This window comes from Ochotona curzoniae, unplaced genomic scaffold (genome assembly GCF_017591425.1).
Source record: "Ochotona curzoniae isolate NIBS_2020 unplaced genomic scaffold, NIBS_Ocur_1.0 contig_2754, whole genome shotgun sequence".
Lineage (NCBI taxonomy): Eukaryota > Metazoa > Chordata > Mammalia > Lagomorpha > Ochotonidae > Ochotona > Ochotona curzoniae.
In genome coordinates this window covers 124,277-139,337 of record NW_024465582.1, presented here as the reverse complement: position 1 = coordinate 139,337, position 15,061 = coordinate 124,277, and the positions used below count along the sequence as shown (strand labels likewise).

The window sequence follows — 15,061 nt, the reverse complement described above, 5'->3', positions numbered from 1 at the left end:
ATTCAAGGACTGCATTAGCTGGACCTCATCCCTGCATCAGTAACTGCCATGAATTACACCCAGCAGCCAGCACACAGGCCATGAGGTTACAGTGATGTGGGCATCCCATGTCAGCACTGGTTCAAGTCCCAGTGGCTCAACTTCAGATCCAGCTCTCTGTTAATGGTCTGGGAGAGTAGTAGAGTTTGGCCCAACTACTTGGGGCTCTGCTGTCCATGTGAGAGATCTAGAAGAAGCTCCAGCTCCTGGTTTTGTCTTGGCTCAGCCCTGTGGCCACTTGGGAGTAAACCAGGGATAAGAGATCTCTCCTTCGGTTTCTCCCTCATTCTGATGCTCTGCCTTACAAATAAACCCACCTTCAAAGACAGACGGGAATAAGCCAAACTTAGAGATGGATGCATCCACACAGATTTTTATCTGAATTTGCACTTGACAGCACTCATCTATCCACATAACCGGCCTGGCTGGGACCCTGTGCCTAGATGCCAGAAGAGAGGAGTGGGTTCCTTATCTACAAAAAAAAAAAAAAAAAAAGACCGGGGCAGCAGGGTGTCCTGCAGTTAGGCTGTGAGGTTCGCTGGTGACCAGCACACACAAGTCAGGGGATATGAGCAGAAAAGAGGCCATTTTGATTTCAGACTTCTGACTGGGATCCTCAGGTGGGGTAGGGAGGGGGTAGAGGAGGTGAATCCAGAGCCTGAAGCAGTCCCACCGTACACCAAACATTCCTTGAACCCCACTGCAGGGCCAGAGGGGACACCCTGGCCCCACAGCTTGGGCAGAGGTGGCGACTGTCGATCTGGGGGCGGGGCAAGGCTATGCAGATGGGTGGGCAGCCTGTAGCTACTTGAGGAGCTTGGCCACATTCAGGCTGGGCACCATGATCTCTTTGAAGATGGGCACATAGCTGGGGTTGGCCTGTGTGGGGCCCTGCTCCAGTGTTTCGATGATGGTCTGCTTCATGTCTCGGCTGGCGTCCCCCCGCATAGCCAACAGGGCACCAATGTGATCGTCCCTGTTGAGGAGACAACAGTCCATCCATGCACACCCCACAGGCCCCAGGGCAGAAATGACACCACATACAAAATACTCCTGAGTCTGCCGAGGTCTCCACCCAGAGGACCCTGGAGCTCAGAACCCAGTCCTGTCCCTTTGCAGGGCGGTGGAGTGAGAGATGCTGTGGCCTTGAGAGCATCCACCGAGCTTACCACATGCCTCCTGCTACAGGGCTGGGTCAGGCCTGGAGGCAGCACCACTGATGGAGGTGTGCCACATCTGTCCCTTAACTATTAGGACTCTACTTTCATGGCTCTGGGACCTCTAAGGAGGTTCCCGGAGTTCCTGGCTCAGCCCCTTCCTGGGGTTCAACCTGTTCCCCCTGGACTGTCAGACCTATGCCCATCTGCAGGTGTGTGAGCCTGGGACAAAGATCCTAGCAGCCTTGGGCAGGGCTAGTGGATGCCACACACACACCCAGGGCATGGAAGAGCTAGAAAGTAGCAGTGGCTTGGCTGCCTTGTTCCGAGGGGCTGTGACCACATACCTGATATCTGGGTACTTGCTGACCAGAGTGGAGACCTCCAAGTACAGCAGGGATGGGTCTGTCAGCTTAATCACTTCAGCCACAGCTACGATAGTGTCGCAGTAGCCATCTACATCTTCCCCAAATCCCTGGATGACAGCAGGATGACATGAGGGACACATCTCCCTAGTTGCATGGTCAGATGCCTTTCTGGCCAGCATCTCTCTTCTACAATCCCCTCACAATCCACCCCAAAGGCAGGGTTGATGGGTGGGTCTTCTGGGACTACTGAGAGGACTGGGGGCCTAGGGTGAGGTGAGCCAGACACATCCCTGCCTGGCTGAGGGGTCCAGTCAGAGGGTGGCAGCCAGCCTCAGAACTGAACTGAGTGGCAGACAGGGGAGGGGGAAAGATACCCAGAGTGCACCAGCCTCTGTAGTGGTGACCCCTGACCTTCCTACCACAGGACAGGGTAGGAGGGGCCAGGCAGAGAATGAGCTCATGCTGCCCCCGCAGGGTGGCACTCACTGTTGCCAACTTTTGGAACAGGAAGCGCAGCTGCTCCGCTTCTCGCACCATCTTCTCAGCACCCTCTTTTCGCTCCTCAGCGCTGCGGAAGGAGATGCGCTTCTGCATGACTGCACGCAGGTACTCCACCACCACACGCCGGTGCGCCTCGGCCGTCATCCTCTGCAGAGAGGAGGACAGCCCAGTCACCTCCATTGATTTCCAACCTGCTCAAGGTGTCACTGTGGCCACCTGGCTGCAGGGAGACCTGAGGGTGCTGTCTTTGTGGAAGCCAAAGCTACAGCCCCATCCTCAAATGCAAAGATCCCAGGTCTGTGGTTGTCCTTACAGGCATGTGGGGTGGATGCCTGCCTGACACCAGTGCCTACAGGCTCATGGTCCTTCCCTGAGCAAATTCCAGTGTCTGGGCTCTGTCCCCACAGGCAATAGTGGACCTCTGAGGATTGTATCCTAACACCTGGCTAGGGCCCTTACTTGGGAACCCTGGGGACACACACGGGGAGGGACCAGCAGCACCCAAGTCCTTGTATGGTTCCATATCCAGAGCAGGGGCAAGCAAGCACAGAAGATGGGCAGGGCTTGGGGGAGAAGACTAGTGACCCAGCAGAAGGAGAGCCAAGAGGGCTGTGGCCATCGCGCTGATTGGGGCAGAGGCTGTTACTGAGGGGCGTGTTACTGGCCAAAGTTCCTCTGGATGCAGGGTGGACTGCTCCCTCCCAAGGCCTTTGCTGAGAGAGGCGCAGCCACATGGGGCAGAAGGGGATGCCTTCCCATGGCTACAACCTGGCATTGCGAACAGACAGAGAGACGCGCACAGTGAGGGCCTCTGGGAGTGTGGACACGGCCCTGAGCTCGTGACTGAGGAGGACACTCAGGTAGGTTAGTAGCTGTGGTATAAGTCAGGACCCTGGGGAGAGGCAATGACAATTCACACTGCATTCTTTGCTTGTGATGGCTTCACCTTTCTGTCGCTGACACCTTTAGGTTGACTGGCCAGAGCAGCACACGAGAAAGAAAATGGCACCAGGCCACCCACCAAAGACCCTCAGGGCAGAGAGGCTAAGGAGACTTGGGCATTGGAAAACTCAAGCATTACCCACTTAGAAACCATTTCCCACCTGGGAAGCCCCAAGTCCATGCCTCAAACAGGAACAGATGACTCCAGCCTCACAGGAGGGAGGCTGCCCCACCTCACTGGTCAGATCACCACAAGCTCAATGAGAAGGCCAGTGGGAGACACAGGCCACTTGCAGACATGCACATCTGCAGACAGAAGGATCCTAACATAAGGGAGCAAACCCATGAAGAGCTGAGTAGAATTTGTGAGCTGAATAACACAGAAGCAAGCACTATGCATGTTACTGCCCCAGCTGATCGCCCACGGGAAAGACCCGTCAGATTCTCCAGCAAGACAGAAAAGGGCTTCTGCAAACACTCCACCCCAGGTCACAGCTAAAACTGCCACAAACCCCAGGTCACTGTCAGAAAACAGAGGCAGTTTGAAGCAAAGGTGTTCAACATAACCTCACACTAAACTTCCTTTGTTTCTCATACAAAATGAGAACAGGATCACAAAGCCATGGAGGTGACACTTATCTTGTTCACATTTGTCAATCATCCTTCACGGTCTTGCACAAAATCACAGAAATAAAACACACAGGCTCCTCAACTGAGGAGGGCAAGACCACCCCGGGGATGGGTAAGAAGTGGTCTCAGGGAAGCCATGGCCACCATGGGACAATTACGTGTGTGCAGGGGGCTCACTGCTCCTACCTCCAGCCACTCCTCTGGCTTTGGCTGCGTGAATCCCAGTGCTCATCCCATGCTGGCCTTGGCACCAACTCCTACCTACCAGGGAATCCTACCACAGGGCCAACTGGTCCCCTGTCTGTGGCTGTCCCTCAGGACCACCTCAGTCAACCCGGGTCCAAGTAGGAGGAGCCCTGGTAGTGACCAAACCAGAATGTAAATATAGTGCACAACGAGCACACAACCCACTCAACACACCTGGATGACAAAACATGTGTGCAACACACGAGCATACGACCCACTCAACACACCTGGATGACAATATGTGTGCAACACACAACATGCATGCTCACAAATTTTGCACATATGATTATGATACACAGTGTACTTTGCATGCAACAAGCATACAACCCATATGATTCACATGTAACATGTACACAGCATTATGCGCATACCACATACATCTTCGCACACATGTACACAGCACATATTCCTACACTCAATGTACACTGCATATTCTCATAACACACCTTTTATAGTCCACCTAAGCTGGTCAGTATATAACACCCAATCTCCCTGTAGGAGGTAGGTCAGGACACCCACTGGTTGCGTTTCTGAGCCAGTATGAGAACAAGTGGGACAAGGAAGGACAGGAAGGTATGACCACTGGCAGTGAGAACAGCACCTGCATCCCCCACACAGAGTAACAAGCCATCATGTGGGTTCCTAAAAGAAGCTGGAGGCAGAGCATGCAGAGTGTGGGGTACCACAGGCAATAGCTGGGCCCTGCTCTGCCTACATACCATGGCAGAGGGCTTTGAGTCAGTTCCTGCCTCTGCCTTCCCACCCAGCTTTTCCAGGTTTTGGCTCAAGAACCTCAGTCTCTGCCATCTACCTAGCTCCCAGCATCAGCCTGGCCTGGCCTGGCACTGTTGCTGACACTTACGGAGTGACCCAGCAGAAGGAACAGCTCCCTAATAGGTACAACCACAGCTGCAGCAACTAAAGGACATGCGCAAGGCGTGGGGCCCCAAGGCAGCACATTCAGTCCCTTCCCAGCCCATGTAGAGTGCAGATAGGCCCTGGGGGGCCTGCTGTGGCCAGCAACACTGCAGCCCCTGCTGCTGGCAACTCTGGCCCAGGGAGACTGGGCAAGTGCTGCACATCTTCACAGTCGTCTTCTCTACAGGCCGAGGCCAACACTGGTGTCCTAAACCTAGTCTTACCTTCTTATATGGTTTTTTGATTTTGGCAAAATCGTTGAAGTAATCTTCCACAGTAACACAGATGATGTCCACAGCATTGGAGCCTAGGAGCCACTTCTTGGTCATGAGTTCGTTTAGATGTTGCTGCAAAAAGCATGTCATAGGATCAGACCCAAAAGGCACCCAACAGCCAAGCGTCTGGGGGGCTGTGCTCAGGTACCTCTGCCAGGTCCACTCCCCTACAGTGCCACACACACTCATCACGTATGTTGTGTGTACACTACCTACAGCTTGGGATGGGTTTCATGAAATCACACATCAGACATGCAGTTCTCTGTGATGTGACGTGTAAACTCCATGTATGCTGCTTCACACACTATGGCTCTGTTACATGGGCACATTCTCTACCTAGGGGTGTTTAGTCCTCACCATCCAGCTGCGAACAGAGCCAAAGAGAGTCTGAAATGCCACTTCCAAACTGCTCCCAGACTGCCAATACAAGGCACTCCCTTGCCCTCAGCAGTACCTGGCAGCCAGCCTGAAGTTGCCCTTCCTCAGGGCCAGGATATGTCATTCCCTTTCCTGAGAAGGGACCCATCCAGTTCTGTTTTTTCATGTTCAGGAGCAAGGTCCTTCAATGTTTAGAACAGATGCAAGCACACAGGTCAGTTCACCTGCATTGCCCACCTGGCCAGTGTGTGGTGTGTACTCTTCAGGGCAGGACAGCAGGAGGGAGAGCCTCACCTACCTCCAGGTCCAGGAAGACCTCCTCCAGCAGGCTGCTGCAGCCCTCCTTTGCAATGGCATCTAAAATCCCATCCATGTTGGGCTGACTTGGAGCCATACCCTCCTCCACCTCACTCTTTAAGTACTTTTTCTTTAAACTCACGATGGACTCCCTGCAAAGAACAATCCAGGGTCCAGGGGCGGCCGGGCACGGTGGCTCAGTGGCTCACCCTGCCCGCCCCAAAACACTCACTTGAACGTCTGACAGTTGTTGATGACTGCGATCATGTATTGCACGTAGCAGTGCGGGTGCTGCCGATTCCTCAGGTGCTCCTCCTTGTACAGCTGAGCCTCTTCCCGATATCTGAGGATACACAGTCCCAGGTAAGTCGCACTCTGGGCACCATGCTGACCCATATCCCCAGTGACTGACCAGCTCCCCTCTTATGTCGGCCTGGTACCTTCATCATGAGAACAATCTGAGGTTTCTGTGAGAACTTCAGACAGCTTGGCCCAACTTTATCTCATACACAATTCAACTAGAAACTCCCAACAGCATTGGGACACTCATCAGCTCAAACGGAAGCTACCAGGCCCCATTCCAAAGCTGTCTTTGCAGACAGACTCTAAACCCCACGAGAATTGGACAGTGGGTGCTATGGAGGTACTTGGCTCAGAGCGTGAGCCAGCTGTACGCTGGTGACTGAGCAAGGAGCCAACCAGGCAGCTCCACTGACAGCATTGAGGTTGTTCTCATAGAAGACCTCCTCATCACATGCTACCTCTGAGCAATGGTCTCAGGGGACCTGGGCCCCACCTACTGATAGACAGAAAGTGTGGGTGAGGCCTGACCATCGGCACTCAAGCCCTCAGGCCAGATGGGCAGACAGTGTCCTGACAGACTGCACTGTGAGCACACGCCAATAAATATACCTCCAAGGCTGCCTGCTGATGTGTGGGCAGCTGGCAGGATGAGGCCCATACCAAGGCGACAAAATACGCACACCATACACTCAGCAACCAGTGACTTTGAGGGGGAGGGACTGCCTGCTGTGCTGGAGACCCAGGGACTTCATGGCTAGCTGCATGCAGATTGGTTGAGTCTGTCTGATGCATGGTATCTGGGACAGCTGGGAGAGTAAGCTGCACTTTCATAGGAGTTGGTGGCACTGCTGTGATAAGAGAATGAGAGGGGTAGAAGGTGTGGCTGGCTTGGAAACATGGTACTTATATATAGCTCTTCCCACCAAACAAGATGCTAATAACACACAGGCTGAAATCTGCTGCACAACAGCTGAAAGGAACAGCAGCCGGTGGGGAACTGGCCCACTCAGACCCTCTGTCCTTTGGGAGGGTGCCAGTCTCACCTTCCATGGTTCAAGGACATAAAGCATCAGCTGAGGGAGAGGTGCTGCCACTGTCAGTACCACTATGCAATTGGGCACTGAGAGAAGTATGTGCTGCGCCCATCGTACCCACAGGAACCTGTTGGGTCCACAGCACCCACCACAGCAGGAGGGGGGCCACTTAACCTGTAGTTTACAACCAGAGTCAGCACATTTGCTTTTAACTTTTAGAAACATAACCTTTAAATTACACAGTGGCAAAAATACATACCTACTTAGGAAAGAATTCATTTGCTGAAGACACAAAACTAGCACCTTTGTTTTCAATTCTTCACTTATCTGTGCAGCAACTTGAAGGTTTTGTTCAAACATCTAAAAATTAGAGAACTTGTAAGTTCTGATGCAACCACAGACCTGCTCACAGGTGGTTTTTTTTTCCCACTGCACACAAACTTCACCCACTACCTGGTGGAGAACATGAAACTATCCCCAAAACAGAGTAAGACAGTTAATAGCTGACATAAGGGCTGACAGGGACTGCACAGGGGTGACATTGGGTGCTGGACTTGAGGCTGGCACCTGGAGCTTCCAGGCTGTTCCTGAGAGTAATTCAATTTCCAGAACTTGGTAATGGAATTCATAGGAGCCAAGAAGCAAATACTGCAGCTGGGCTTAGGGACACAGTGAGGAGTTGGGGGCAGACTCATCCAGCCCTGCTCACCCAGCATCTGTCCTGACTGCAAAATAAGTGAGTGCTGAGGTGCTGTGTCACCTGAGGACAGTGCCCACTGCCCATGTAAACCCCCTCAGCAATGCCACTCAAGGAGAGGAAGCCACACAAGTAGGTGACCAGCGAGCTACAAGAACACAGGGTCATCGAACCCCAGCACTGGGACCAAGTGCAGAAAGCGCCTTGAACATTGAAGGCATCTCTCACACAGAATCCCTAAGGACAGGAGCAGGAAACAGTACTCAGCAGCCCACCCATGCTCCTCAAGCCTGTAGGCCTAGAACATCACTTGGGTGGGGAGCAAAGCCCAGCTCCTTCAGCCCTGTGCAAGACTGGGAGGCAGCGGGTACCCAGCACCAAAATGGGTCCTGGTTTGTTCCTGGACTCGTCAAGGGAAGACCAAGTGTGTGACACCAGAGTCGGGTGTGCTCTGTGTGTATCCGATCCGTCTATGAGACACACAGATCCCTCGACCACCCAGGACTGCACCTGGAAGACGATGGCAGGGAGCGTGGTCTGGTAGTATCCATCCTGGTCAGCCTCAGGTTCTGTCTCTTTGCTCCAATCCTTCTTGTCTGTTTCCAGAGCTTTACGCAACCAGGCGATGATGTTGGACTGGAGGAGGTGCCATTGGGAAGAGGACAGGGGAGTGAGTAGCTGCATGGATCAGACCCAGCATGTCCAGAGCCCTGGCCCCCTTGACCTCAGTGATGACCAATCTCAGCTTCAGACCAGAGCCTGGCAATGGGCTCATGCTAAAGGACCAAGCCATGGGGCAGCAGGCAGCCTATCAGGCTCAGTGCATCCACCATCAATCACCCCCATCGCTTCACTCCTGACAGGGGACACAGCTCCACTCCCAGACCCTCAGCACACTGTGTTGCCTCACTGTGGGTGCCATAGGTTCAGTACTTATCCGCATAAAGTCTTGAATTAGCAATACTGGAGGCAAGACAGTTTGAACATGGTACCTGGCATGACCACACTGGGCTGTGAGTGGACATCCACATTCACACGGACATGATCACACTGTCTGAGGCTGCGAGGGTCACCCATGACCGAAGTCCACCAAGACTGACACATAAGTGTGCATCTCATCTCTGGCCATGTGGCTCCCGAAACTGCCTTGGCACTCACCTAGCAGCAACACATGGTAGGGCTGAGCCAGTGTGGTCTGTGTCTAGATGTAAAGCTCTAGAATCATGAGCCCAACCAAATGCCTTTTCTTCCTAAGGAAGTAGCATCAGGTATTTCCTCACAGTAGTCAGAAACTGAATCACACTTGGTCAGAGCCTCTCTGACCCTGTGTTCCTAAGACTGCCCACACCAGCAGATGACATGCATGCTGTCCTACTGTCCCCTACTACCACCCTCACTGTGACTCAGCACTAAGGCTCTGGCAGGCACCACCAAGTGCAGTCCAGACACCCAGGGTCACTTCAGACCTAGCTTGGTCTGCTCTCCCCAGCTGACAAGCAGTGGTCATTTCCAGACTCAGATAAAACTGTGGCAGCAGAGATCACGCCCAGTGATATGCATCAGCCTGGAATGCTCACTCCTCCCCGTTTGGGACCCCAGGACGGTCAAACCCCGCCATGGGACTATGACCACACTACTCACGGTGAGGGTTGACATGTAGGTGTCCAGCAACTCTGAGACTACATCTGGGGAAAGTAAAGGTTGCAGTGTATGCACGTCTACTTCCGGGGCCAGCTCCGGGTTCCCCATCATCTCTGCACTGCAATGAGACCAGTAGTGGGAACCACAGGTCAAGGGACACAGACAGGACACTCCCAGTCCTGTCCAGGATCTGACTTTCTGACTCACATGCCCACCACCTGTGCAAGACAAGCCCAAAGACAGTCCTGAGCCCAGCAGCATCCCCATGCGGGCATGGCTGCCTCTGCTGCTCTAACCTGGCCCTCAGGCCTGCGTGCTGGCCTCACAGGAGGCAGCCCTGTGTAGGTGAGCTGTGTGTTCAAAAGCACACTGATTCACCAAGAAGACAAAAAGCTGCCGGACACCCCTGAGGTTCAGACCACAGAGTCTTATGGACACATACGTCCCTGACGCATTACCCACCACACACCGAGTGGGCAGTTTCAGGAAGGGAGCCTCAGCACAGATAGTCGAGTGAGGGCAGTAGACTGTGGTTCCTGGGGGAGCATTTACACCTCTGGTCAATGGTGCTGCAGAGCCCCAGCACCCAGGATTAAACTGCTCCCTACTCACAGCTGTGAATTCGACCCTTCCCCATCCACTGACGGGGAGTGGGCGTGGGGTGTCACTGGGTAACTCATAGCAGATCCTGGAGCCAGGTGTGGTCAGCCAGAGGGGTGCCTTGTGCTGTCGCTGTGACGAACTGACACTTAGACTCTCCCAAGGTGATGCCCAGCCAGGAAGGTCTGAGACCCAGGGCTGGGTCCTAAGCCCAAGGAACCCACAGGTGGACCAAGGAGAAAGCAGACAGTGCAAGAGGGCCAGGTAGCCCTGCTGCAGCCACGAGTGGCATCACCTGGTATAGGTGTTCAGCACCCAGGTCAGCAGGCTCACAATCTCGTTGGCCTCCAGGTCCTCAGATGCCAACTCCTGCATGCGTGTGCTCAGGGCCTGGTGGTACATGCGCAGGAGGCTCCTGAAGATAGCGTAGTGGGGAGGGAAGCACTGGGCCACTAGGTTCTTGGCCACCACCAGGTCATCCAGCACGTACTTGCGCACAATCTCCAGGTGGCGCACCAGCCACATCTTGTCTGATTCCCGAGTGTCTGCCTGGGTGCCCTCAATTCTGGTTGTCACAGTTCTCTCCAAGATGGCAAACATCTTCTCCTTCCAGTTTTTGGGTCTCCCAGGAGGAACAAAGCCAGTCTGCTTCTTTCGGTCCAGGATGCGCCTGTCAATCTTTTCTTCCCTCTCAATGATCCTGACCACAGATACCAGCAGGGTGGGGTCCCGGCGGACGGTGACGAGCGACCTCTGCAGCACCATCCACAGCTGCTTGGCCAGCTCATCTGAGAGCCCCTGTGTGCTGCCGAAGTACCCGTGGATGAGGGTCATGTCACGTGTGTTCCCGCTGTCCATGCGGAACTGTTCGTACATGAGTCCATCCCGTGAGCACTCCAGGTCCATTAGCTTGCGGTGCGCCTGCAGGAGGGCCCCCTGCTCAATCAGGTCCTGGGTTTCCCGCACAATCTCGGGCACTGGGTGGGAGAGGACACAAGCACACCGTCAGGCTGCAGGAGGGTTGAGCAGGTAAGGGGTGAGGCCTGGACAGCCCTTTCCAAAGGGGCAATATGTAGGCAGGACCTGGGAGGAAGCAGCAAGCTCTACACAATGCACTACACACAGCGTCCATTCTGAGACGGTCTATGCAGCACACTGCGTGAAGCGTACGCTCTGAGACCATCCACAGCACACTGCACACAGTGTCCACTCTGACACCATCTACATAGCACACTGCACACAGCATCCACTTTGAGACCCTTTACATAGCACACTACATGCAACGCTATGAGACCCTATGGCCTCTGCCCAGCCACAGGGCTCCAAGGGCATGAAAAACAGTGAGCAGCAAGATTGTCCATCCTGGGGCCCCCATTTCTGGTCTCCCTCACCCACCCACTGAGCCCAGCCACTAGCCAGGGTACCTGAGAAGATGTTCTTGAGGTTTTCCACAGCTGCGGCCAGCTGGCTGTGCTGAACTACGGCATCCTTCACATCCCTGAGGCTCTCGATCGTGTTGATGCTCTGCCTCCAGTCCTTGCTGACGTCCACCAGTGACTGCTGGATGTCCTGCACGTCCTTTAGGGCATTGTGGAGCTGGCTCAGACCTGTGCGCACCCCGTCCAACTGTGACTGGATTGCAGCCTAGGGAAGACCCCTTCCAGTGAACAGAGCCAGTGACATCCACCAACTACTCCCCAATGGGCAAACCCTCCCCAGGACACTCAGCTACCGATGACCTGTCTGAGTGGAAGAAACAATCACCACCAGAAAGAAAGCGCCAATCTGGTACCAGGTGACCTAACAGCCACTTCCCTTTTAGTCATGGCTGGAGCAGAGCAGTGCCCCACCACCTGCTAACAACAGATAGCACCATGGGACCATCTCAGACACTAACTATAATGCACTCCACCCCAGGCCTGGCTCACATGACATCATTGGGATACCCTGGGTCCATCTCCTGGGGTGAGGAGATGCAGGGACTGTTTCAGCTGAGGCTCCTGCCACTTATCCAGGATGGGGAGGAACTGCTCCTACGGCACAGCTTTGCAATGGGTGCCCCAGGATCATTGTGGCCCCCAATGTCTCCATGTCAGTCAGTCCCATGTCTCCATGCAGACACAGACTTGGCTGTCTCCATGTCACCACGATATCAGAGACACACACTCAGCTGTCTTCATGCCAATACGATATCAGTCAGCCCAATGTTTCCATGGCAGAAATACATTTGGCTGTCTCTGTGTCACCATGACAATGGTCAGCCCCACACTACCACAGGGACACACACTCAGCTGCCTCCATGTCACCACAATGTTGGTCAGTCCCACATCTCCATGGAGATACACACACAGCTGTCTGCACACAAGTTGACCCCACCCTGGTTTCTGAGCAGCGTGTGCTCACTGCCCAGCCAGTGTGAGCGTGCTGTCCAGTTCACACTGTCCTCATGGTGGGTCAGGTCCATGCTGGTAGCGGCAAGCCATGCTCTGAAAGCTTACAGTTCTCTTAATGTGCCTATTTCAGGAAATCTCCGCCTCTTCAGAGCAGTTAGGCTGAAGCCAAACCAAATCACAAGACACCTTTTCTGCTCTCACATATGCCTCACAAAGCCTGTCTGGGCACAGCAAGGTATAGCATCCAATTAAGTAGCACTGTCATCCCACAGGGGCATTGGTTCATGTCCTGGCTGCTTCATTTCTGGTCCAGCTCCCTGCTCATGTCCTGGGAAAGCAGTGGAGAGTGGCCCCAGTGCCTGAAAGACCCGGATGGAGTTCCATGCTCCTGGCTTCTGCCTGGTTCCGTCCCAGCTGTTGCAGCCATTTGAGGGGTGAACCAGGGGATGAAAGAGCTCACCCTCTCCCTTCTGTAACTCTGCCTTTCAAATAAATACATTAATCTGGAAAAAATAAGTAACTAAGTGTGCTGCTCTTCCTCTGCCCAGAACCAGCAGAACCTAACACACTCAGTCCAGGGGTCTGGTTTTCTCTGCAAACCCGATAGTGCATGATGGTGCCTCATCATGCGGAAGCTCAGCTTTGCCCTCCCACATCCTGAGCTCACGCTGGCACTGTCAAGCAGGCATCAAAGACTTAAGATGCTGAAGTGGACGACTATGACCCCACGGCCCCTACCTTGAGCCTGGCCTCCACCGAGGCCTTCTTCCGGGCCTCTCTCCTGCGGTACTGCTGTACTTTGTCCAGCTGGTCTGGCCGCTGCAGCATACCAGCCACCCGCTGGACTGCGGTGGCGACAGCTTCACGGTCTGTCTCCTTCATGGTTTACCACCAGACAGGGACTCCACTCTGCTCATACCAGAGGTGCCTATGGGCACAGAGGGAAAGGGGTCAGGCACAGGACATATTCCCGATACAGTCCATGGTGCCACAAGGAACGTGTCTGAGGGAACCCAAGAAGTACAAACTCTCAGAGCTCCAACTCAGGGACAGCTTCACCTTCATATGCAGAAACTCATGGATGACCCCACTTCCCACACAGGCCCTCAAAGGCAGAGGTACACCCTCATGTGTAGACTCAGCCACCCGCCCCCATCTACCTCACCTGTGAGAGGCCCAGAAGGACTACCTTCTCAGAAACTTCCACTCCCCAAGCTCCCCACCCAGACAGACATGGACACCCAGACAGAGGTCCACTACAGGACCCTCCCTGTCACTCCTCTCCCAGGATGCCCCCAACTCTGACACAGGCATCTTCCAAAAGCACACATGATGGGAAGGCCCAACCACTCCAGGAGCACCTGTCCAGGCGGACAGCAATAACCAGCTCACTTGGAACCGGACAGCAAAACCAAATGGGGGCCACCCAGGTGCCCATGAGTCTCCCAGGACAACCTGAACACGGGTTATAGTCTCTAGGAGTGAGACAGAATCTCAGTCCTGGGGTCCCTCCACACTCCCTACCCATGCCCACGGAGGAGACACAGCATGGGCGCGGGGACAGTCTGCTGGGGAAAACCTAGGTTGAGGGGAGGCCTGGGCAGAGATGACACCTGGGCCGGGGGAGTCCCCACCCAGGAGTCCCGGCCCGTCTACCACCGCCCCCACTTCCCCGGGATGGGACAGCGAGGGGCGGGTCCGGCGAACACAGACCGGGGACCGCAGGCCTAGAGAACCGACGACACCTCACCGACTGCGCCGCTCCCGTCACCGCCTCCCGGAACCGATGGGAAGTGGACGCTGAGAAACACTTCCGCTTCCGGCGATGGAGGGCTGGGCGGGCGGGCCGGGTCTAGGGGCGTGGCCTGCGCCGGGACTGCCCTGGGGGCGTGGCTTACGGCCGAGCCAGTCCTGGGAGCGTGGCCCGCGCCGGGGGCGTGGTCTGTCAGGTAGCTCCGCCCCAGCAGGGGACTGTAGGAGGGACTTGCTGCCAGTCGTGGCTCTGCCTGCTCACTGATGTCACAGGCCGCCATTTGTCAGATACCTTCAGGACGGGCCGGTGGCCTCGTGGTCCGATACCCGGAGGACTCAGGTGGCCCTGCAGCAGAATCTGGTGTCACAGTGTGTATCTGCTGCCACAAGTGACGTCCTGGCCACTGACATCTGTCCCACGGAACAGGCTCGTGCTGCTGAGTCAGCCTCAAGCAGCTGTGCCCACATAGTTTGCCATCTGTATGGATTCTCTCACCCCAGGTGACCCAGCAGATCTGGGAGCTACCATTCGGGATTTGGCTGTCCCCCTGGGGTGGGCCACATCATGAAACCACAGACACCCTGCGCAGGCAGAGCGAAGGTGGGGGACCTCTACGCATCAGAGGGGGGCTTCTGCCTGCAAGGTTCCTCATGTGTTGAGGGTATAGCAGACTGAGGGAAGGTGGACAAGATGGAAAAGATGGGATGGGGCCTACTCTCCTAAGGAAGGCCATACTATCTCTTGCTGTGACCACCACACTGTCCCTTGTTATGTGACCAGAACCTGCCATGCTAAGCTGTCATTTGCCGAATGTCACAGGACAAAGCCATCCTCAAGTGAAAAGGCAGAGTTGAAGAAAGACATTGGTAGGCTGCCTGGTTGTTCCCGG

At 54.8% G+C, this 15,061-nt stretch overlaps 1 protein-coding gene across 2 annotated transcripts; it reads right to left on the bottom strand.

Annotated features, from left to right (window-relative positions):
• Window positions 1-396: 396 nt before the first annotated feature.
• EXOC3 (exocyst complex component 3) lies at window positions 397-14,212 on the bottom strand. Of its 2 annotated transcripts, none has more exons than XM_040977349.1 (13): window positions 14,170-14,212; window positions 13,158-13,347; window positions 11,451-11,670; window positions 10,322-11,003; window positions 9,427-9,544; window positions 8,296-8,421; window positions 7,348-7,448; window positions 5,984-6,094; window positions 5,753-5,903; window positions 5,026-5,148; window positions 2,051-2,212; window positions 1,544-1,671; window positions 397-1,015 (listed from the first exon to the last, which is right to left on the bottom strand). In XM_040977349.1, the coding sequence occupies exons 2-13, from the start codon at window positions 13,299-13,301 to the stop codon at window positions 844-846; spliced, it is 2,238 nt and encodes a 745-aa protein (XP_040833283.1). In that variant the 5' UTR covers window positions 13,302-13,347; window positions 14,170-14,212; the 3' UTR covers window positions 397-843. The 2 variants fall into 2 exon arrangements, with proteins under 2 accessions (XP_040833283.1, XP_040833284.1); XM_040977350.1 differs by having other exon boundaries at window positions 14,133-14,186.
• Window positions 14,213-15,061: the final 849 nt, after the last annotated feature.

What these genes read in the sequence shown, in the direction of transcription:
- EXOC3 (XM_040977349.1), bottom strand. Translation starts at nt 13,301, where the DNA reads ATGAAGGAGACAGACCGTGAAGCTGTCGCCACCGCAGTCCAGCGGGTG. An exon ending in CCTACATGTCAACCCTCACC is followed by an intron (nt 8,422 to 9,426) that starts GTGAGTAGTGTG and finishes CACCTCCTCCAG; the next exon opens with TCCAACATCATCGCCTGGTT. An exon ending in AGCAAGTACCCAGATATCAG is followed by an intron (nt 1,016 to 1,543) that starts GTATGTGGTCAC and finishes TCTCCTCAACAG; the next exon opens with GGACGATCACATTGGTGCCC.